The following is a 22650-nucleotide window of genomic DNA, read 5'->3' on the forward strand; positions in this document are numbered from 1 at the left end:
TTGCATAAGCATATTATTTTCAAGTTTCTTTTAATTGTTATCTGAAATTTTGATATTTCATTTAAAAATGATTGCAATTGTAGTGTCTACATTGAATACATATTTATTAAGCACCTAATTGCCGTAGCATTGAGCCAGGTGACATACTCAGCTAGGTTATAATCAGATTAGATCGATTAAAATTCATCAAGGAGTTCCTGTCTATGAGATTTTCTCAAGTCATTAATATTCTTAGGTAGCTTGCCTTCTGCATATTCCATTGAAAGAAGTAATGTTTATTAATTGTTTTTTTGGAGGGTGTAGAAGAAAGTCATTTGATTGGGCTTTGTTATATTTATAATTGCAGCTTAGTGCTTATCATTATGTTCATCATGAACATACAATGAAGAGCCAGGTGGCAATTTAAAAAATATATATATTTACTGATTTTTTTATTCAGCTGTGCTGGATCTTAGTTGCAGCATGCAGAATCTAGTTCCCTGACCAGGAATCAAACCTGGGCCCCCTGCATTGGGAGAGCAGAGTCTTAACCACTGGACTGCCAGGGAAGTCCCCAGGTGGTGATTTTGCTAATACACTTATTCTTTTCTTTTTTTTATTTTTTAATTGAAGGAAAAATTGCTTTACAATGTTGTATTGGTTTCTGCCATATAACTCGAATCAGCCATAATTACACATTTATCCCCTCCCTTTTGAGCCTCCCTCCCATCCCCCCATCCCCGCTCTGGGTTATCACAGGGCATCAGGCTGGGCTCCCTGCATTACATTTGTTAATACACTTTTTATAATGCTTATTTATTGTTAATATAACTAATTGAAGTTGAAAAAAAAAAAAACACTGCTGTGTTTCTTGCTATTGTTTTCAGTTGTCTTCTTTTGAAGATGATCCCACAAGAATACTATGCACACATCAACTCTCTGAAATCTTTCTTTCTTCAGCATATAAGTTTAGTAAACCTAACTATCTCAACAGGTCTTCTTTTGGTTCATCTAGTGCTTTTGCAAAATGATTGATTGCTTTGAGCTTAAGAGGGCAGTTTTGCCTATGCATCAGAATTTTTTCTAAGAAAGCTGTGTATGATAATATTCTAAAATCTATAGCCTGACCCTTGATAGCATTTGTACTCTTAATAACCTGAGATAGCTAGCTTTTTATGGAGATTTTCCCTGGAAACCATGGGCAGATTTTAGGAAAAATATGTTTTAAAGAGGTGAAGAATTGAATGATTTCATATAAGTGTGATCCTACATTCTCATAGCATTTAGTCCATAGCCTACTGCATGAGTCCCAGGTGTGCATCTTTAGGCCTGATCTCTGTCTGAGACCTGACTCTCCAAGTATTGGCTGCCACCTAGACCCTTCTGTCTGAAAGTCCCACCACCACCTCAGATGCGTCACTGTCATGTGAATACTGTCAACTTGATTCACAAATTTGATCCTTCTTCTCTTTTCCATTTTTATACTAATGTTTCTACAATTCTCCCAGTCACCTTGGTATTGAGCAGAAGGTAAATTACTATTTTACATGAAAAGCATTTGATAATTCACAGTAACCTTCAGTGATCCCTTTTTTCCTCCTTTTCAGTTCTGTTCACAAAAGGAAGCCGCTGCCTAAAACTGTATATAACTTGCTCTCAGATCGAGATTTAAAGAAAAAGCTGAAACAGCATGGATTATCTGTTCAAGGAAATAAACAGCAGCTCATTAAAAGGCACCAAGAATTTGTACACATGTACAATGCTCAGTGTGATGCTTTGCATCCTAAATCAGGTAAAGTAATAAAACAGTGAATTTTATTTACCCTCTGGATAAAGCAGTTTTGTATGACTCAGGGGTTAAAACCACAGAGAAAATTTTAATACATTTTTGATAATAGCTAAAACATTCAAATACACTCCTTCAGAAGATATCTAGAGTGTCCTGTGATAAGTCAGCCTTTCTCTCAGCTCGTCTCTCTGTCCGCCTTCTTTTCTCAGAGACAACCACCGCTACCAGCTTCTCATGTATATGAGGGTTGCTTGAGAGAGCATTGCCTATAAGATAATCCTAGTTTTGCAGCTTTATGACTGGGTGACTGTGGGCAAGTTACTTATATCTGACCTCGGTTTTCTCTCCCATTAAGTAGTTCATAGTGTTTTTGTCCAGACTAAATGATAAAATGCATGTAAAGTCCTAGCATTGTACCTTAGCAGGTAGTTAGCATAGAATAGATGTTACCATTAGATTATTAAGATTGTTATACCCAGAAATATATGTGATTATTATTATTTCATCAAAATTTTGTTTTACAGACACACTACTTAATAGTTCTTTCCACTTAACCTCACAAATTTTGGAGTTCTTTCAGTTATTAACATATGGATAGAATTGCCTGATTTAAAAAAAATTAAGGTATAATATATAAACAGAAAATTACACAAGTTATAAAGGTATTGTTCAGTGAATTATCACAAAGTTCATGGAAGGTGCCTTTGTAGCAACTCCTCAGAGCCCTGCCAGAATCCTAGAAGGCCAGCCCACTCCTCCCAACCGTTGCTGCCTTTATCCTCACAGATGACCACCTTCCTGACATCTAAAACCATGTATTCATTTTGCCTATATTTTATCTTAAATATGGAATAATAAGCAGCTTACACATTCTTTCGAGTCTGGCTTAATTTTCTACGACATTATGTTTTTAAGATTTGTCCATGTTTTTGTGTACAGTTGTGATTTTTAAAAAATTTTTGTTGCTATAGCGTATTCCATTATATGAATAGGACATATTATACAAATGTCCATGGTTGACGGACACTTGGGTTTTTCCATTCTTTGGCTCTTAAAGAATAATGCTGTTATGAGTAATCTTTCACAGGTCTCTTGGTGGTCATAGGCACACATTGTTAGGCATTACGTATACCTACGTGTGAAATTGTTTTTGCAGACGTTTAACTTTCCTGGGTACAGAAAGAAACCCAGGTGCCAGTGTGTGGTCTCATCAGGAAGGTATGAGAATTCCATTTTTTCCACATCATTATCATCATCAGTATTGTGAGTTTTCCTTTTAGGCCAGTCTAGTGTGTCCATGGTAGTATCTCATGGTTTTAATTTTTGCTTCTCTAGTGGCTTATAGTGTTCACCATATTTTTATATAATTATTGGCCATCTGGATATTCTCCTGGGTTAAATATCCATTTAAGTCTTATGCCCAATTTTTTTATGTTGTGGATCTATTGCTTCTTAATTTATTTCTGGGATTACATGAATTTTTCTGGATACAGATCTTCCTGGGTATATATTTGCTTAATCTCCTTTCATCTTTTCACTCTCTTAATGGCTTCATTTGCAAGGTAGAAATTTTAAATTTTGTATCCAATTTGTTGCATTTTCCATCAGATACTACTTTTTATGTCTTTGCCTACCACATGATCATTTTTTTTTTTCCCTAAAAGCATTATTCTTTTTGCATCTACCTTTCAGCCTACAATTTATTTGAAACTGGTTTAAGCATATGTTGCATGATAAGAGGTGAGATTCTCTTGTGTTGTTTCCATATGATCAGCTAATTGAGGTAGCAGCATTTATTGAAAAAGCATCCTGTACACTTTGAATTGTTAGTACCTCTTGTTTGAAAATCAGCTGTGTTATGTGTGGGCCTGAACATTGTTTTGTTCCATAGGGTCATTTATTTATCCTTGTGCCACTACTGCAGTGTCTTAATTATTTAATGAGTGATTTATAGTAGATCTTGCTGTTTGGTAATGTAGTTCCTCCAGCTATGTTGTTTATTGAGATTGTCTATTAATAGGTGAATGGTTGTATGCAAATTGTGGTGGAACCATACAATGGAGCACTGCTTAGCAATAAAAATGAATCAACTACTGATAAATGCAACAATGTGGATAAATCTCAAAAGCATTGACATACAAAAGACTACATGCTGTATACTTTGAAAACATTTATCTGGCATTTTGGAAAAGACAAAACTTTGGGGGGCGTAGAAGAGATCAGTATGTCCAGGGGCTTAAGGGTAAGGAGGAGGGAACTTACTGGGCAGAAGAACTTTTGAGGGTAAAGGAAATGGTCTAGATTTTGAAATGATGAATAAATGACTACTAATAGGCAACTGGACTTGTCTCCAGTTTTTGGCTCTTCTGGGTAAAACTACTATGAACATGGGCTTATAGATTTGTATGTAGCCATATGCTTTTATTTCTCTTGCGTTTTCCTTTTCATTCAGTTAAAATATTTTCTGATTTTTGTTGTGATCTCTTCTTTGACCCATGGATTATTTGGAAGTGTTTTCAGTTTCCAAATATCTGAGTATTTCTCAGATTTTTTTTTTTATTCATTTCAAATTTGATTCCAGTGAAGCAGTTCTGTATGATTTTGGACCCTTTACATTTATTGAGACTTGTTTTATAATGCAGCATTAAGTCTTCCTTGGTGAGTGTTCCTTAGGCACTTGAAAATTTTGCTTTATTTGTTCAATGATCTCTAATGTTAATTATGTAAAGTTGCTAAAGTATTATACTCAAGTCTTCTACATCATTACTGATGCTATGTTTAGTGATTCTGTCACTTATTTGAGAACATTATTGAAATCTCAAAGGATATTTATAGGTTTTTAATTTTTCCTTTCAGTATATTCTGTTTTCTTTACATTTTTGAATGTCACCAATTAGGTGCATGTGCGTTTAGTATTGGTATGTGTTTTTGATGAATTAATCTATTATAATGAAATAGTTGTTTTAGTCTCTGGTAATATTCTGTGAGTAATAACCTTATTTCACTTTTTTCTTTAAACATATTGTGTTTAAACTATGGTTTGGATCTGCTTTTTAAATTTAATTTGACAAGATATGCCATTAAATTGTAGAGTTTAAAACTTTTTCATTACATTTAATCTGTTTGGTGGGATTTAAGTCTACCAACTTGCTCTTTTCTATCTGTCTTGTCCATTCTTTGTTTTTTTGCTTTATTTTCTTGCTTTCTTCTAGATTATTTTTAATTCTATATTTTATCTTCACTATTGGTTTATTAGCTGTATCTCTGTTCTTCTAGTGATTATTCTAGAGTTTACCATTTGTATCTTCAACTTACCACAGTCCACATTCAAATAACATTATACTATGTGTTACATAAGGACTTCACTCCTTCCGTCTTTAGTTTTAGGTGTCTGAGGTCCTCTACTCGTGTTCAGCAGGTGCTCTGTGCAAATTGTTCCACTTGTAGATGTATTCTTGATGTAGGGGAAGAATGGACCCCAGATCCTCCTGTTCCACCATCTTGACCTTGATCCATCCCAGTTTTTTTGTCATAGATTTGTCTTCTTTGTTATAAATCTCATTATTCTTTACCATTTTTGCTTTAAACTGTCAATTTTCCTTTAAAAAGATTTTAAAAGTTGAGAAGGGAAGTCTTTATATGCCTATACTTTCACTGTTTGTGTTATTCTTCATTTCTTTGCTTTTAGAAACCAGGTTTCTATCTTTTTCTTTTGGCCTGAAAATCTTCATTTAATCTTTCTTGTAATGCACACGTTTTGTTGAGACAAGTTCCTTCAGCTTTTATTTGTCTGAAAGTCTTAATTTAGCATTAAAAAAAACCTTTATTTTGAAATAATTTTGAATTTATGGGAAATTTGAAACATTATCATAAAGAATACATAGATACCCTGCACACAGATTCACCTATTAGCATTTTGTCCCATTCGCTTTATGTATTAATATATATGTTTGTGTGTGTGCTTCTTTATTTACACATATTTTTCTATTAAACCGAGAATAGGGCGTATAATCTTGTCTGCTAAATGCTTCATTGTGTATTTCCTAGAAAAAGAGATGTTCTCTTTTATTGCTGCAGTACAAGTATCAACTTTCATCTCTATTCTAGTTTCAGCAGTTGACCCAAAAATGGCCTTTATAGATTGTTTCCCCACTCCAGTACATGATCCAGTTTTGAATCACAATATTAAATTTAGTTGTAATGTCCTTTCAATCTCTTTCATTCTGGAACAGTTCCTAAACCTTGCTTGGTCTTTTATGACATTGGCATTTTAAAAGAATACAGTCTTTGTTATTGTTGGGTTTTTTCCCAAATAGAATGTTTCTCATTTTGGCTTTGCCCTGTGTTTTGTTATAATTACATTCAGGTTGGCATTTGTGGCCAGAATACTATATAAGTGATGTTTTGTCCTCAGAACATCTCATCTGGAGGGATTTGATGTCTTTGTGCCCTTCATTTGTGATGGCAGTTTTGATCACCTTGTCAGTGTCTTCATTGTGTAGTTTCCTCCTTACTCCTAGTAAGAAATCTGAACAAAGACACTTTCCTCTAAACAGACCATTATCTTTTATAGCAGTTAAGAGTCAGTTCAGTTCAGTTCCGTCACTCAGTCGTGTCTGACTCTCTGCGATCCCTTAGACTACATGTAGCACTCCAGGCTTCCCTGTCCACCACCAACTCCTGGAGCTTGTCCATTGAGTTGGTGATGCCATCCAATCATCTCATCCTCTGTTGTCCCCTTCTCCTCTCGCCTTCAACATTTCCCAGCATCAGGGTCTTTTCCATTGAGTCAGTTCTTCTCATCAAGTGGCCAAAGTATTGGAGTTAAAAATAAGAAAAATATATTTCCTATTTATCTTCATTTTTACCATTTCTAGCACTTTGTTTCTTCTTATAAGATGAATTTCTGGTTTTATATTTCTTCTGCTTGAAGAACGTCCTTTAACACTTAATGTGGTACTGGTCTGCTAATAATATATTCTCTCAGTTTTTGTTTGTCTCAGTTTTTATTTCTCTTTTACTTCTAAAGAATATTTCCATTGACATAGAATTCTAGGTCCGTGGGTTCTTACCCACTCCCAGCACTTTTTCATTCCATTTTCTTCTGGCTTGAATAGTTTTTGATGAGAAACGTGATGTAACTTGGCCTTTTTTTTGTATAGTAAATCCCTTTTTCTGACTGGCTGCAAGATTTTCTCTGTCTATATTGTTGTGTTTTTGTTTTGTTATTTTTTGTTGTTATTTATTTTGCTTGATATGCTTTGAGCTTGTTGCATTTGTGGTTTGATATCTTCATTATATTTAGCAGATTCTGGCCATTAGGTCTTCAAATATTTCTTCCTTTTTTATTATGGGATTTCTATTACATGTTTATTAGACCATTTGATATTGTCCCTCAGCTTTTAGATACTCTACTCCTGTTTTTTTGTGTGTGTTTCCCTCTCCCCCTTTTTTCTGTTTCAGTTTGGGTAATACCATCAATCTCATTTTCAAGTCCACCAGTTCTTTCCTTAGCTGGGTCAAGTATCTCTCTTAATTTTTTTTTTTTTTCTAACATTTCTATTTTATTCTTCTTGATGGTGTCATCTCTCTCCTGAAATGACCCATCTGGTAATGCATGTTGTTCATCTTTTCCACTAGATATTTTAGCATATTATCATAGTTATTTTAAATATCATGGCTGGTAGTTCTAAAATCTGGGTGATATCTGAGTTTGATTTTGTTATTGTAATTTGCTTGCTTGTTCGTATATCTTGTAAATTTTGGTTAAAAGCAGACAATATTTGAGATGCTAAATACTGAAGTAAATAGTGTGAATGACTGAAAAATGCACTTGTCTCCTCTTCTGCTAGGACTTTACTGTGTGTGTGGTTGATTGGTTTTACTGTGTGTGTGGTTGATTGGGTTTTTTTGTTGCTGTAGTTATCTGTAGTTGACCACCAGTTTCATATCCCCTGTGCTTAGGTTGGTGCCTGAGTTACCAGAACTTTCTTTTTAAAATGTTTCTGCCTCACTCACACTTAGGTTTTCCCTGTGTACCCGTACCTGAAAAAGTTTCTTTCCATGCTCACTTCTCTCCCAGTGGCTGATTACAGCTACTTATCACATGGAGGTCCTGTTCATGGTAGGGGGCATGAGGTTGTTCACTGTTTTTCTACCTTAGCCTCTGTCTTAGGCAAGCCCTTGATCCTGGGTCTTGGGTGGGGCTCTCAGTGACCCTGTGCCTCCCCAAGTGGCAAGGGTCCGCTAGTGATCTGGGCCCAGGGTTTCCTGACCTCTCTGCCAGAGTAGAGGATTTTGTTTGTTTCCTGTCTCCATTTACCTGTGCTCTGGGGTCTTCAGTTTTGCTGACCTTCGCTCAGTGGCTTAACGGTTTTGTTTCCTAAGGGTTAGAGGAATGGGGCTTCATGTCCTTCCTGCAGTGGAGGCTGTTCTCCTTTCCGAGGCTTGGATGTGGAGGGATACTTTTTCTGACTCTCACCCTTCCTTCAGTAGTTCTTAAGAATACCCAGTAAAGTCTATAGAAAATAACCTTGAATTTGGTGTGAGCCCCGCATCTGAGCTTCCCAGGATTTTTATGCAGTTATGGTGGTTCACCCTTGGCCTTTTACAATCCATTAGAAAGGTTATCTGAAATCTTCTTACCCAGCAGTAGGATTATCCTTGTTTTAATTATGTCAGCCAGTACTCATGACTGTCTTCTTGAAGGTGCCAGAGTCCAGCTCCAGCAGCCAGGGATTCAACCTGAAGAGATGAATGCTGTCGGTGATGAGGCAGCCTCTCAGTTTTCTTGGACTGCCTATTTATTTCAAGTTTAAGATTCTCTTTTATACTTTTACAAAAGCATTAGGTCAGAGGTTTGACATTTTCAGTTTCCCCTCACCCAGATTTATTATGTCCATAAATCATTGTTGCTCTTCAAACAGAGTTTCTGCTTCAGTGATTCTCAGAATCAGCCTTACCATCTATTATCTACTTCCTCTAATGTGTCCTATAGTTAACTTGTGATTACATTGTAACTCATGCTACATTCCTCAGTTTACTACTTATCTTCCTAAATCCTGTTTGCCCCTAACATCCTGAGCTCACTATCTCTTAAAAAGGCTTCTAACTATAGTGTCTCTAAAAATTCCTAACTTCTATAAGCTATAGTAAAAAATGCTAACTTTATAACATTCCTTAAATCTTTAACTTCTAACTATTTTAATCATTTCTAAGCCCTAAATTAAGTAAACTCCTTTGCCATAAACATTTTCCTCACAAATAGGCTTCAGTAGCAATCCTTCCCGTGGCCTCAAGCTGCGGCCTATGTGCTCATACTGGAACATTCTTTTGTAAAAGTCCTTAAACAAATGTCAATGATTAACTTTATGAATTATTCTCTGAGCACAGCTTCAGAAGGCTTTGTGCCTTCTCACGCTCCTCTCAAGAACAATAAGCACCTTAATATTCCTTTTCAGTCAACTCAGCCGAGGAGAGGAAAAAACAAGTCAGAATTACAAGGCCTAACTCCTTCATCCCGGGACCCTGCCTGCGGAATGAGGAGAGGGGGCTGGGGCCATGCCTCCATTTTGTCAGTAATGCCTAACGCAGCTCCCGATGCGAAGGCATCTGACTTTCCTTAGATTTCAAGCTAGTTGGTTTCTCTGTGAACTTAGCTCTGATAGAGTCAAGAAGAGTTACAGTTTTGTAAGTTATTCAGGCTTTTCTTGTTACTAGGGTGTGAGTGACACTATATCCAGGTCTTTATATCATAAACAGAATCAGAAGTCCCCCTGAAAGATTTAAGCTCTTGAGTTGCATCTAGTCCTAATACAGTCTCCTTAATATCTTAGAAGAGAGTAATATGCCAGATGTTCTGTATCTTGAGTGATACTTGTGTGAGTGGATTGGGCAGAATGCAAGTGATACCTTTGCTTTTCTGTTATACCATGATTCAGTAAATTTATGTTAGCTGTTCAGCTCATAGAGACTGTTTACATTGTTTCTACTGGTTTTAATGATATTAGGGAGGCAAGGGGTACCTCTCAGTCCTTGAAAAATAAACTTTTAGATAATTGCATTCTTAAATGATCCTCTCAAGGACTATGGGTTTTGTAAGAAACTTTTTAATAGGGATTTTGTATAAATTTATATAGAATTTAGATTCTTATGGTGAAGAATATGATTTCCCCTGTTTACCAGTTATCCAGCCTAAACAGTGTCAACCATGCCTAATGGTGTGTTTGTTGTCCATCATTTACACTCCTTTCTAGACGTAGTATCCTTTTATGTATAAATTGTGTGTCAGGGCTTGTGGTTCTTTCCCTCACACCATATGTACCTTAGTCTTAATGTGTTGGCCTAGTAGGCAGAAAGATAGCATTGATAAATTTTGTGGTATTTGCAGTCAAAGGTGTTTACATATGAGATGGAGCATATTCCAGATCTCTTTGATGTATGTGATTGTTAACTACACCTACTGACAGAAATTCTGGAGTCTGGGTCATTCCCCCTGCCACCTCCCCCCGCCCCACCCCTGCTATTTAGAGACCTTTGACTTTCTTTGAAAAATAGCTTCTTATAACATTTTGTACATTGACATTAGAGTGGATATCCCCGAAGAATAGAATTCACACTAACATTGATTTTCACATTCCATTGGAACTGCTGTTTATATCTGTTTACTCAAAGGAAAGAGCAAAATGACTTTGCTGTCTCTTCTGGTTATTTTTTAAACTGTAATTGCATGTGTAAAAGTTAAATGTTTTAACTCGGTGTTCTTTTTTTTTTTTTTTCCTCTTTTATTTTGAAATAACTTTAGACTTACAGAAAAATATTTACAAAGACCAAACAGGGAGTTCACGTATACTCATCATCTAGCTTCAGTGTTAATAGGTCATATAACTAGAGTACACTGAGCAATGCCATGTAATTAATATCGGCTGTTTGTCCTTGTTTTAACAGCTGCTGAAATAGTTCAAGAAATTGAAAATATGGAGAAGACTCGGATGCGTTTTGAAGCTAGTAAACTCAATGAAAGTGTATGTTGATGATCTTTTTAAGTATCTTGGTAGAAATGAAGGAAAGAAAAGTTGAATACCCTAGAAATTAAAGCAAACTGGTATTGAATCTGTTCAGTGGGAAATGTACTAGAATACTTATCCATTTAATGTATTATGATTTACTTGTAGCTCATTTTTAGTACAAAATTCTATTGTATTTAGCAGTCTTCTGGCACAAAATCAATCCAAAGTAGAGTTTATTAGTGAATTATAGTTTTTTGGGAGAGTCATGTGCCTGTACATCAGGTAACCTTGGTATTGACCCTGTCTCTGACAGTTGCATTTAAGCTGTTTACCATTTAACCTGTGTGACCCTTAGGATCTTCATCTGTAGGACTCATGGGTTGAACTGCATGATCTCTGAGGTCCCCTTTTAGCGCTGGCATTCTGCAATTCTATGATTATACTGGTTGAGAAGTTAAGTAATTGTAAGAGTTGACGAGGATTGAGCATCTGTTGAGCTTGTTGAGGGAATCAGAGACCTAAATTCCTTCACTATTGCCTTCCTCTAGCTTGATGGTCCAAAACTTGAGGAAAGGGTATCAGAGAAGAAAATAGTCATTGTGTCCTTTGACACGGAGGAAGTGTTTTGGGCTCTCCCATGTAGACATTTTCTAGGCCATCAGTAGCGTGTTTGTAAGGAAAGCAACAACTTTAGGCAAGTAAGTTTATAATCAGATAGGAAAAAAATGGGATTTTTGTTTATTTTGTTATTAGCCATGTGCTAACTATAAGATGGAGACTATAATGAATTGTGTCAGTACGTTTTTGATCTTTGAAGTTTAATATTTTAAAAAATGAACTAGAAATTTAACATATGAAGTTTTGTGTTGCATGTTCTCTACATATTACCTTTGTGGTAGACTTGAGAGTTAGATTGGGAAAAGATAGGAGACAAACAGGGAGATCTGCCTTATTAATGACCTACTAAATGTCTCTTCAGTCTTGTGTAACCTGTTGTACTAATAAATGTGAAAAATTAAATATTGAACATAGGAAATTTAATTGACTTTTGTGTTAATGCTTTATATATTCTAGTAGAATCAGTGCTGCATTTTCTACTGATGTAAGTAAAACATATATTAATTGCAGTATTAAAAGAAGTAAATAGGCGTTAATCTTCTTGGTCTATATAAAACAGGGATGAGAGATTATTTTCCTCAATTTTAAACATCTACATTAGAGACTTTTAAGTTTATTGTACTAATTTATTTTTTGTCATTAAAAAAATTTTTTAATTATGAATATTTCATTTTTTTAGGTAATGGTTTTTACAAAGGACCAAACAGAAAAGGAAATAGATGAAATTCACAGTAAATATCGTAAGTTATACTACACTTTCTTTATTTGCAAAAGACTTGGCTTGCGGTTTTTCATCTTAAGTAATTTTTTAAAAATATGTTTTGTATATTAATGTTCAGTGCAAACTTTCCTGTTAATTTTACTTAAGAGACTGAATTTTGGTTGAATGTTTACTCAGACAGTGACTTTTTTTTTTTTGCAAGTGTGTACCTGCTCTTTTCTTTTTTTGATGAGTTACTAGTTTTGTTTTATTTTTTTAATTTATATTTTTATTGAAGGATAATTGCTTTACAGAATTTTTTTGTTTTCTGTCAAACCTCAACATGAATCAGCCATAGGTGTGTATATATATATATATATATATATATCCCCTCCCTTTGGAACCTCCCTCCCGTCTCCCTCCCCATCCCACCCCTCTAGGTTGGTACCGAGCCCCTTTGTGAGTTTCCTGAGCCATACAGCAGATTCCCGTTGGCTATCTATTTTACATATGGTAATGTAAGTTTCCATGTTACTCTTTCCATACATCTCATCCTCTCCTCCCCTCTCCCTATGTCCATAAGTCTGTTCTCTATGTCTGTTTCTCCACTGCTGCCCTGTAAATAAATTCTTCAGAGCCATTTTTCTAGATTCTGTATATGTGTGTTAGAATATGATATTTATTTTTCTCTTTCTGACTCAGTTCACTCTGTTTTATAGGTTCTAGGTTCATCCACCTCATCAGAACTGACTCAAATGTGTTCCTTTTTATGGCTGAGTAATATTCCATTGTGTATATGTACCACAACTTCTTTATCCATTCATCTGTCGATGGATATCTAGGTTGCTTCCATGTTCTAGCTATTGTAAATAGTGCTGCAATGAACAATGGGATACATGAGTCTTTTTCAACCCTGGTTTCCTCCGGATATATGCCTACGAGTGGGATTGCTGGGTCATATGGTGGTTTTATTCCTAGTTTTTTAAAGAATCTCCATTCCATCTTCCATAGTGGCTGTATCAGTTTACATTCCCACCAACAGTGCAAGAGCATTCCCTTTTCTCCACACCCTCTGCAGCATTTATTGTTTGCAGACTTTTTGATGATGGCCATTCTGACCAGTGTGAGGTGATACCTCATTGTGGTTTTGATTTGCATTTCTCTAATAATGAGCAGTGTTGAGCATCTTTTCATGTATTTATTAGCCATCTATATGTCTTCTTTGGAGAGATGTCTGTTTAGGTCTTTTTCTCACTTTTTGATTGGGTTGTTTGTTTTCTTGGTATTCAGTTGTATGAGCTGCTTGTATATTTTGGGAATTAATCCTTTGTCAGTTGTTTCATTTGCCATTATTTTCTCCCATTCTGAGGTTTATCTTTTCACCTTGCTTATAGTTTCCTTTGCTGTGCAAAATCATTTAAGTTTAATCAGGTCTCACTTGTTTACTTTTGTTTTTATTTCCATTAATCTAGGAGGTGGGTCATAGAGGATCTTGCTTTGATTTATGTCATCGAGTGTTCTACCTATGTTTTCCTCTAAGAGTTTTATAGTTTCTGGTCTTACATTTAGGTCTTTAATCCATTTTGAGTTTATCTTTGTGTATGGTGTTAGAAAGTATTCTAATTTCATTCTTTTACATGTAGCTGTCCAGTTTTCCCAGCACCATTTATTGAAGAGACTGTCTTAGCCCCACTGTACATTCTTGCTTCCTTCATCAAAATTAGGGTACTCACAGGTGCATGGGTTTATTTCTGGGTTTTCTGTCTTGTTCCACTGGTCTCTATTTCTATTTTTGTGCCTGTACCATACTGTCTTGATGACTGTAGCTTTGTAGTATAATCTGAAGTCAGGAAGGTTGATTTCTCCAGCTCCATTCTTCTTTCTCAAGACTGCTTTGGCTATTCTGGGTCTTTTGTGTTTCCATATGAATTGTGAATTTTTTTGTTCTAGTTCTGTGAAAAATGCCATTGGTAATTTGATAGGGATATCACGTTTAATCTGTAGATGGGGTTTGGTAGTATAATCATTTTCACAATATTGATTCTTCCTACCCAGGAACATGGAATATCTCTCCATCTGTTTATGTCCTCTTTGATTTCTTTCATTAGCGTCTTATAATTTTCTGTACAGTTCTTTTGTCTCCTTAGGTGAGTTTATTCTTAGATATTTAATTCTTTTTGTTGCAATGGTGAATGGGATTGATGCCTTAATTTCTCTTTCTGATTTTTCATTGTTAGTTCCTAGAAATGCAAGTGACTTCTGTGTATTGATTTTGTATCCTGCAACTTTGCTAAATTCACTGATCAGCTCTAGTAATTTTCAGATACTATCTTTAGGGTTTTCTATGTCCTGTATCATGTCATCTGTAAAATGTGAGAGCTTTGCTTCTTTTCCTATCTGGATTCCTTTTATTTCTTTTTCTTCTCTGATTGCTGTAGCTAGGACTTCCAGAACTATGTTGAATAATAGTGGTGAAAGTGGACACCCTTGTCTTCTTCCTGGTCTTAGGGGGAATGCTTTCAGTTTCTCACCATTGAGAATAATGTTTGCTGCAGGCTTATCATATATGGCCTTTACTGTGTTGAGGTAGGTTCCTTCTATGCTCATTTTTTGAAGAGTTTTAATCATAAATGTGCGCTGAATTTTGTCAAATGTGCCTGCTCTTTAATTTGTGACTCACATTATACTTGGAGCTCATCACTAAGCATTTTGCAAATATTAATTAGTTGCTGTCAAAGCATCTCTGTGAGAAGAAAATGGGATTCAAATGGAAATATTCCTGACTTACCATCCTGTCCTCAGGCCACTCAGTGACAATGTTTCTGTAAAGAATTTCAGTACTCTGTAGCTTGCAAATTTGTGCCAAAAATAGTTTTTATTTTATTCGTTATTACCAGCTTCCCAACTTTGTCACTTCATTTTCCTTAATGATGTTTGTATGTATCTTTCCCAGTGCAAGCACATTACTGTTTTGTCAATTAGGTAGCTGTTTATTCTTTGGTTGTTTGGTTGGTTTTCAATTTAAATTTACATTTAAAGTGCCCGGCCAATGGTGGAGAGTTAATATTTACTGATTGAGTATCCCATAAATGGTATGTCTTAGTTGTGCTAAGATAACTGTTTTCTTTTTTAACTTTTTAAGCTTTGAAGGGGCAGGTCCAGCTGTGACCTGTGGGGAGGAAGGAGGAAGTGCACAGGTACCAGATGTGAGCACTTCAGTGTTTTGTCAGTCAGGTAGCTGTGCCTGTGTCAGGTCAGTCGCTCAGTCATGTCCGACTCTTTGTGACCCCATGAATGGCAGCACGCCAGGCCTCCCTGTTCATCACCAACTCCCGGGGTTCATTCAAACTCATGTCCATTGAGTCAGTGATGCCATCCAGCCATCTCATCCTCTGTCGTCCCCTTCTCCTCCTGCCCCCAATCCCTCCCAGCATCAGGGTCTTTTCCAATGAGTCAACTCTTTGCAAGAGGTGGCCAGAGTATTGGAGTTTCAGCTTTAGCATCATTCCTTCCAAAGAACACCCAGGACTGATCTTCTTCAGAATGGACTGGTTGGATCTCCTTGCAGTCCAAGGGACTCTCAAGAGTCTTCTCCAACACCACAGTTCAAAAGCATCAATTCTTCGGTGCTCAGCTTTCTTCACAGTCCAACTCTCACATCCATACATGACCACTGGAAAAACCATAGCCTTGACTAGATGGACCTTTGTTGGCAAAGTAATGTCTCTGCTTTTCAATATGCTATCTAGGTTGGTCATAACTTTCCTTCCAAGGAGCAAGCGTCTTTTAATTTCATGGCTGCAATCACCATCTGCAGTGATTTTGGAGCCCCCACAAATAAAGTCTGACACTGTTTCCACTGTTTCCCCATCTATTTCCCATGAAGTGATGGGACCAGATGCCATGATCTTCGTTTTCTGAATGTTGAGCTTTAAGCCAACTTTTTCACTCTCCACTTTCACTTTCATCAAGAGGCTTTTTAGTTCCTCTTCACTTTCTGCCATAAGGGTGGTGTCATCTGCATATCTGAGGCTATTGATATTTCTCCCGGCAATCTTGATTCCAGCTTGTGCTTCTTCCAGTCCAGCGTTCCTCATGGTGTCCTCTGCATGTAAGTTAAATAAGCAGGGTGACAATATACAGCCTTGACATACTCCTTTTCCTATTTGGAACCAGTCTGTTGTTCCATGTCCAGTTCTAACTGTTACTTCCTGACCTGCATGCAGGTTTCTCAAGAGGCAGGTCAGGTGGTCTGGTATTCCCATCGCTTTAAGAATTTTCCACAGTTTATACTTTAATAATAATTAAAAAAAAAACCACAAAACTTTGGGGGCACTTCCTAAAGCTCAAGTGCTTATTATCATTATAGTTTTAGTCACAGTTTCATTTAGTATCAGGATCTAAATATACCATTGATAGCTCTTCTTTTTTTTTTAACATTTTTGTTAATGTTTTAATATACTTTTTTTAGATCACATTTCTATAAGGCTTATATAAAAAAATCTGCCTCCTCCACCACCAACCTGTCTCCATTTCCATTTCCTTGAACTAACAACTGTCAAGCCTTTGGGCTTTTGTTTTAATAATTACCTTCTTTTTTATAAAAGATTATTCTTTCTACTATTTCTTGGAGAATTTTTCAGTTTTCCATGTTAACAACTGATTAAAGTCCTAATTTGAAAAATGAAAATTTAGCTCCATTTTAAATCGTGATTCTTCACCTTCCTCTCAATCTCTGAATATTGTCCTAATTTTTTAATAAGCTTGGTATACAGTTTGAACCAGCTAGCATACATACTGTGGTTATGAAGGGTAGCAGAATACACCACTTCCCAAGAATATGTCACTGTGGCATATTTCTTTGAGGAGAAGGCATTTGAGAAGCAACAGAAAGAAAAGCTCTCTGTCTCCCCTCCATTTGGCTCAGATGGTGAAAAATCCACCTGCAGTGCAGGAGACCTGAGTTTGATCCCAGGGTTGGGAAGATCGCCCAGAGGAGAGCATGGCAACCCACGCCAGTATTCTTGCCTGGAGAATCCCCATGGATGGAGGAGCCTGGGGGGATTTACAATCCATGGGGTTGCACAGAGTCGGACACAACTAAAGTGACTAAGCACAGCACAGCACAAAGGCGTCTGTCCCTCCTCCCCTCTCTATCCCTAACCTAGAAGTAGGTTAGTTTCCTGTTGCTGGAGAAGGCTTGGACTTAAATCAGCATAACAGATTTCACTCTTGGTTACTGTGTTTTTCCTGGCCATCTCCCCATAACTGGCCTCCCCCACACCTTTTTTTTTTTTTTTTTATTAATCTAGATGAAGATGATATTTAAGCCAGTGTTGTAAATCACCTCTGAGTGGCTTAAGAGTTTTTCTCTGGGTGTCTTCCGTAAACACATGAGGTATACATGTTAATAAGCATCTGTTTTGTTTTTCTTATATAAACCTGTCTTTTGTTATAATGCCCCAGCTAAGAACTGAGAGCATTAAAGGGAAAATTATTTTTTCCGTCCTTATACTTGTAATTCCTTTCAGGAAAACGTTCTGTTTTTCCTATAATTAATCATTTCATGTGCTTAGTTTTCTATTTATATGGTATTAATTTATCTCTAAACTTTCCATCAGAAATGTGAGTCACTTTACAGTGAACCTCATAGATAGTTCATCAACTCGCTTTTCTCTCAGGAGCCTCTTGCCTGAAGCAGCCCCAGCTCTTTTCCAGTCCACTGTGGCTGCTCTCTCTGGGCCTCCTTCATGGCTGCTCTGGGGGGCTCCCTGTCACCGGTCTTCTGGGTATCCTAGCCTCCCTCCTATGGCAGCTGACTTATTTCAGGATCCAAATCCACTTCTTCTTTTTTCTTGTTTTGGTGGGATACATTTTCCAGGAGACTCTCTGGGAAAGTGGGTATTGCATCTGTACATAATTGGAAATATTACTTTTACTCTTGATTTATTGTTTGGCTTAGATAAATTGCCCACATAACTATTAGTAAAAAGCAGGACTGGAAATTAAACCCACACTCACCAGATGCTCAGCTTGAAGCCCTTTGCCTGTGCCATGCTTTGTATCTGAGTAAATAATCTGTGTGTTGGGAACTTCTTTTTGAGGGACTAAGCTTTAGTTTCAGGTTATAGTGCTTTTAAAAAGCTTAATTTTATGACTGAGTAACTTTGGTGGTTTTGTGATGGTGTATCTTATTTTCTTTAGCACTCTTTGGGATAGATTTGTATTCATTACTTCCTCTTTTAGAAGAGGAGAGAAATAGTGAAATCATTTTGAGCCTTAGTTCCAGATCTGTAGAAAGTATATTTGATATGGGGTTGAATGAAATGAGTTTATTAAATTACCTATGGATTTCAGTTTGCAAATGCTTTTGATAAGTCTTCTTAGTTAAGACTGAATTGCTAAGAGGTGGAATCTTAGCCTGACAGAGAATTACTCTAATTGCCTAACTGCCATGACAGACATATTTTGGGACTCTTCATGGTCTTTACCTTGGTAATAGATAGTTTTATACTTTGCCAAGAAAAGAAAAACTAACTTCTAATGAACACTCTGGGATTATCTCCTGAAACTTTTTCTGAGAGTACCAGCTTAATCTTGTAGGCAAGACATGTTAGCTTTATTTCTTCCTTTATTTTTTATTAGGTTGTTCATTAATTCACTAAATGTTTATTGAGCATCTGCCATGTGTCAGCTGCTGTTCTATATACTGAGTATAGAGCAGCGACAAGAACCTCTTGTCATAGAGATAATAGCATATTGTCATATTTGATATTTGTCATATTCTAATAGCAGACATTAAAAACAATAAATCAGCAAATACCACACTTTTAGATGGCAGATGCTATAAAGAAAATAAAACAGTAATTTGATAGGAATTATGAAGACATGAGTTGGGTGAACTCTGAGAGTTGGTGATGGACAGGGAGGCCTGGCATGCTGCAATTCATGGGGTCGCAAAGAGTTGGACTGAACTGAACTGATGAGGCCATTAGATAATATCATCAGGAAAAGGCTTTCCTTAAAGAGTTGACGTTTGATGTGTATATGTGTGCACGTTTAGTCATGTCTGACTCTGCAACCCGTTGGAGTATTGCCCACTGAGCTCGTCTGTCCACGGAGTTTCCAGGCAAGAATACTGGAGTGGATTGCCTTTTCCTACTCTAGGAGATCTTCCTAACCCAGGGATCCAACCCATGTCTCCTGCATTGGCAAGCTATAAAAAAATAAAATGGAGTAATTTGATAGAAATTATAGAGACATTAGATAATGTCATCAGGAAAAGGCTTTTCTTAAGGAGTTGACCTTTGAAGTGAGGTAACAATTAAAATTAAAAGGTGAATTGTTACCTTAAAATGAAAGTAATGGTTCACAGAGCTGGAGGAATAGTAGTCCAGGCAGAGAGGATATCAAAGACAGAGGCCCTGAAGCAGACACAGTGTAGGTGAGTATGAATGGAGTGAAGGGGAAGGGGATGAGTGGTGTGTAGGGAGGTGGGGCCAGACCCATAAGACCTTTTAGGAGTATATTTTGGGTTTTATTCTTACTGCAGTGGGAAGTCATTGGAGAGTTTAGAAAGACAAGTAATATGATTTTATCTACATTTAAAAAGATGATGTCTGCTGACTAGAGAATAAATTGTAAGGTGGCAAGAAATAGTAAGAAAACCAATCTGACGGCTCTTTACTCAAGTACTATTTATTGGTTACCAGTTACTGTATCCCAGACAATATTCTAGATAATAGGAATATAACATTCAAAAAACAAGTAATGTCTCAGCTCAAGCAGAGCTTACATTATATTGGAAATAGTCAGACAGTAAACAAGTGAGTAAAATGTGTCAGATTCGTGTTATGTGCTATGAAGTGACTTCAGGTAGGGGTAGAAAGTGATGAAGCTGCTGGTCTGGGAAGATTCCTTTAAGTAGGTGAGAGACCTGTAGGAAGTGAGGCTGTTTTAGTAAATTAGGCCAGAGATGTGGCATTTCTAGAGTGGTCATAGAACTAAAATCGACAATTCAAGTCGATTTCAAGACAAAACTTTTGAAGTAGAGCCAGTAGTACTTGCTGATGAATTTAACATACCCCTATGACTAACAGAGGAATCAGGAATGACCCCTACGTTTTTGGTTCAAGCAGCTGGAGAAATGATGATGCCATTTACTGAGATGGAGACCAGGGCAAGGATTGTGGATAGGGAAAGGGATCAGAATTCCTATTTTGCTATGTTACATTTGGGTTTCTAGTGGATATTCAAGTGGAAAAGAGAATTAGGTATGAATGGATGAATCTACCTAACTAAAAAGATGAGTGATTTAAAACTGTATACTTACATTACCTGGGAGGAGAGTGCTGTGGGGAACAAAGCCTAAAACTAAGCCCTGGGACACCGCAAAGTTTAGAGCAACAGTTCTCTCAGTTCTCTAAGCCTTTGTGCACTCTTAAAATTTGTCTAGCACACCAGAGAACTTTTGTTTATGTGGGTTATAGTTGTCAGTGTGTATCATATTACAGATTAGAGTTTAGGGGAGTTCTGCTTCTGGCCAGGACAGAATAATTGGTATATACCCCTCTCCACCCTCCCCCAAAAACAACCACTGGTAAATGGCCAAAACACATGAAATAGTTTTCAAGATGTTAGAAACAACGATAACAAAGGACAGGAATCTCTGAGAGACGAAAAAGTGAGACGAGCACTGTAACAGTTTCTAGGCTGAGAGCAGGGGTTCCCAGGCAGAGCCTGGTGGGCTCTTGAGTTAAGGAGAAAGAAAGACCAGGGAAGCTGAAGGAGCTAAGGTTTGCAAGATAGAGTGTGGAGAGGAGAAAGTAGCACAGAGAGAGCAAGCCCTGGGGATGTGCAGAAGGTTCAGCTTGTGAATTCGTTCAGTACAGAGTCTGTTCTCTACCACAAGATGAAATCAAATTAGAAATCAGCAACAAAGCCCCCTGTAAAGTCACCAGATAATTTGGAAACTAAATAATACAATTCCAAATAACACATGGGTCTAAGAAAAATTAAAACCAGGAAATTTCAAAAGTATTTTAACTCACTTATAAACAACAGTAGATTCACTATATGTTAATGTCAATCATAAGTACTGTATTTTAATCATATATTAACGCATCTGTGTTGAATCTAGAAAAATGATAATAGGTGATCTTATTTGCAAAGCAGAAATAGAGACATGGCTGTAAAGACTGAATATGTGGATACCAAGAGGGATGGGGGGTGGGGAGAATTGGGAGGTTGGGATTGACATATATGCGTATTGACACTATGTATTAAATAGGCAACTATTGAGAACCTGCTGTATACCACAGGGAAATTTACTTAATGACCTGTGGTGACCTAAATGGGAAGAAAGTCTGAAAAAGAGAGAGTATATGTATATTTTCAGGTGATTCAGTGTATGGATTGACATTGACAATGTGTGGATTGACTGTATGGATCACAACAAACTGGAAAGTTCTTAAAGAGGTGGGAATACCAGACCACCTTACCTGCCTCCTGAGAAACCTATATACAGGTCAAGAAGCAACAGTCAGTTCAGTTCAGTTCAGTCGCTCAGTCGTGTCCGACTCTTAGCAACCCCATGAATCACAGCATGCCAGGCCTCCCTGTCCATCACCAACTCCCGGAGTTAACTCAGACTGACGTCCATCGAGTCAGTGATGCCATCCAGCCATCTCATCCTCTGTCGTCCCCTTCTCCTTCTGCCCCCAATCCCTCCCAGCATCAGAGTCTTTTCCAATGAGTCAGCTCTTCGCATGAGGTGGCCAAAGTTCCAAACATGGAACAATGGACTGATTCAAAACTGGGAAAGGAGTACATCCAGGCTGTATGCTGTCACCTTGTTTATTTAACTTATATGCAGAGTACATGTGCAATGCTGGGCTGGAAGCACCACCAGCTGGAATCAAGATTACCGGGAGAAATATCAACAACCTCAGATATGCAGATGATACCACTCTAATGGCAGAAAGTGAAGAAGAACTGAAGAGCCTCTTAATGAAAGGGAAAGAGCTTGAGAGTTAAAAAGCTGTCTTAAAGCTCAACATTCAGAAAACTAAGATCATGGCATCTGGTTCTATGACTTCATGGCAAATAGATGAGGAAAATGTGGAGACAGTGTCAGATTTCATTTTCTTGGGCTCCAGAATCAATGCAGACAGTTGACTACAGCCATAAAATTAAAAGATGCTTGCTTCTTGGAGGAAAGCTATAACAAACATCAGTTCAGTTCAGTTCAATCACTTAGTTGTGTACGACTTTGCGACCCCATGGACTGCAGCATGCTAGGCTTCCATTGCCAACTCCCGGAGTTTACTCAAACTCATGTCTATTGAGTCAGTGATGCCATCCAACTCTCTCATTCTCTGTTGTCCCCTTCTACCCCTGCCTTCAATCTTTCCCAGCATCAGGGTCTTTTCAAATGAGTCAGCTCTTCACATCAGGTGGCCAAAGTATTGGAGTTTCAGCTTCAGCATCAGTCCTTCCAATGAATATTTAGGACCAATTTCCTTTAGGATGGATTAGTTGCATCTCCTTGCAGTCCA

General features: G+C 37.2%; 1 protein-coding gene and 1 non-coding gene across 8 annotated transcripts in view; one reads left to right on the plus strand and one right to left on the minus strand.

Moving 5' to 3' along the window:
- The window catches only part of RAD18 (RAD18 E3 ubiquitin protein ligase), a 110827-nt gene that overhangs the window by 30179 nt on the left and 57998 nt on the right, over positions 1-22650 (plus strand). For all 7 annotated transcript variants that reach the window (XR_008705917.1, XM_055557126.1, XM_055557127.1 and 4 more), the window contains exons 7-9: positions 1587-1771; positions 10715-10791; positions 12074-12134. Coding sequence is in view for 6 of the 7 variants with exons in the window: in XM_055557126.1 (XP_055413101.1) it covers positions 1587-1771; positions 10715-10791; positions 12074-12134 (323 nt within the window). In the remaining variant the exon portion in view is untranslated. The remainder of the gene's footprint in view (positions 1-1586; positions 1772-10714; positions 10792-12073; positions 12135-22650) is intronic.
- TRNAG-CCC (transfer RNA glycine (anticodon CCC)) lies at positions 476-548 on the minus strand. The gene has a single exon. It is a non-coding gene; the product is annotated as a tRNA-Gly (tRNA).

This window comes from Bubalus kerabau, chromosome 20 (genome assembly GCF_029407905.1).
Source record: "Bubalus kerabau isolate K-KA32 ecotype Philippines breed swamp buffalo chromosome 20, PCC_UOA_SB_1v2, whole genome shotgun sequence".
Classification (NCBI taxonomy): domain Eukaryota; kingdom Metazoa; phylum Chordata; class Mammalia; order Artiodactyla; family Bovidae; genus Bubalus; species Bubalus kerabau.